This window comes from Pristiophorus japonicus, unplaced genomic scaffold (assembly GCF_044704955.1).
Source record: "Pristiophorus japonicus isolate sPriJap1 unplaced genomic scaffold, sPriJap1.hap1 HAP1_SCAFFOLD_3249, whole genome shotgun sequence".
NCBI classification, from domain to species: domain Eukaryota; kingdom Metazoa; phylum Chordata; class Chondrichthyes; family Pristiophoridae; genus Pristiophorus; species Pristiophorus japonicus.
In genome coordinates, this window is record NW_027253051.1 from 1 (window position 1) to 1,000 (window position 1,000).

Genomic DNA, 1,000 nt, shown 5'->3' on the forward strand with positions numbered 1-1,000 from the left:
CCTCCCCCCATCCCCGACACCCTCCCCCATCCCCGACAGCCTCCCCCCATCCCCGACACCCTCTCCCCATCCCCGACACCCTCCCCCATCCCCGACACCCTCCCCCCATCCCCGACACCCTTTCCCCATCCCCGACAGCCTCCCCCCATCCCCGACAGCCTCACCCCATCCCCGACAGCCTCCCCCCACCATCCCCGATAGTCTCCCCGTACCATCCCCGACAGCCTCCCCCCCCCATCGCCCCCCCCATCCCTGACAACCTCCCCCATCCCCGACACCCTCCCCCCATCCCCGACACCCTCCCATCATCCCCGACACCCTCCCATCATCCCCGACACCCTCCCCCATCCCCGACACACTCCCCCATCCCCGACACCCTCCCCCATCCCCGACACCCTCCCCCTCACCGACAGCCTCCCCCCCCGCCCCGACAACCCATCCTCCCCCGACAGCCTCCCCCCATCCCCGAAACCCCCTCCTCCCCCGACAGCCTCCCCCCCACCCCCGACACAACCCTCCCCGACAGCCCCCCCCTCCCCGACAGCCTCCCCCCCTCCCCGACAGCCCCCCCTCCCCGACAGCCTCCCCCCCCCTCCCGAACAGCCTCCTCCCCCCCCCCCCGAACAGCCTCCCCCCCCCCCTCCCCGACAGCCTCCCCCCCCCTCCCGAACAGCCTCCCCCCCTCCCGAACAGCCTCCCCCCCCTCCCGAACAGCCTCCCCCCCTCCCGAACAGTCTCCCCCCCTGCCCGACACCGTCTCCCCCCCTGCCCGACACCCCCCCCTCCCCGACAGCCTCCCCCCCGTCCCCGACAGCCTCCCCCCTCCCAATCCCCAACAGCCTTGCCCCTCCCAATCACCGACACACCACTCCCCGACAGTCTCCACCCCCTCCATGACAGCATCCCCCGCCCCATGCCCCGACACCCTCCCCCCTCCTCCACGACATCCTCCCCCCTACTCCCCGACACCCTCCCCCCCACCCCCGACTCCCTCCCCCCC

General features: G+C 73.9%; 1 protein-coding gene across 1 annotated transcript; it reads left to right on the top strand.

Moving 5' to 3' along the window:
• Positions 1 to 224: 224 nt before the first annotated feature.
• On the top strand, positions 225 to 563 carry LOC139249564 (uncharacterized; the record flags this gene model as incomplete). The annotated part of the gene is made up of 2 exons (XM_070872504.1): positions 225 to 283; positions 491 to 563. Coding segments are annotated over 2 exons (132 nt in total), but the record flags the coding sequence as incomplete, so codon positions are not given.
• Between the last annotated feature and the right edge of the window lie 437 nt (positions 564 to 1,000).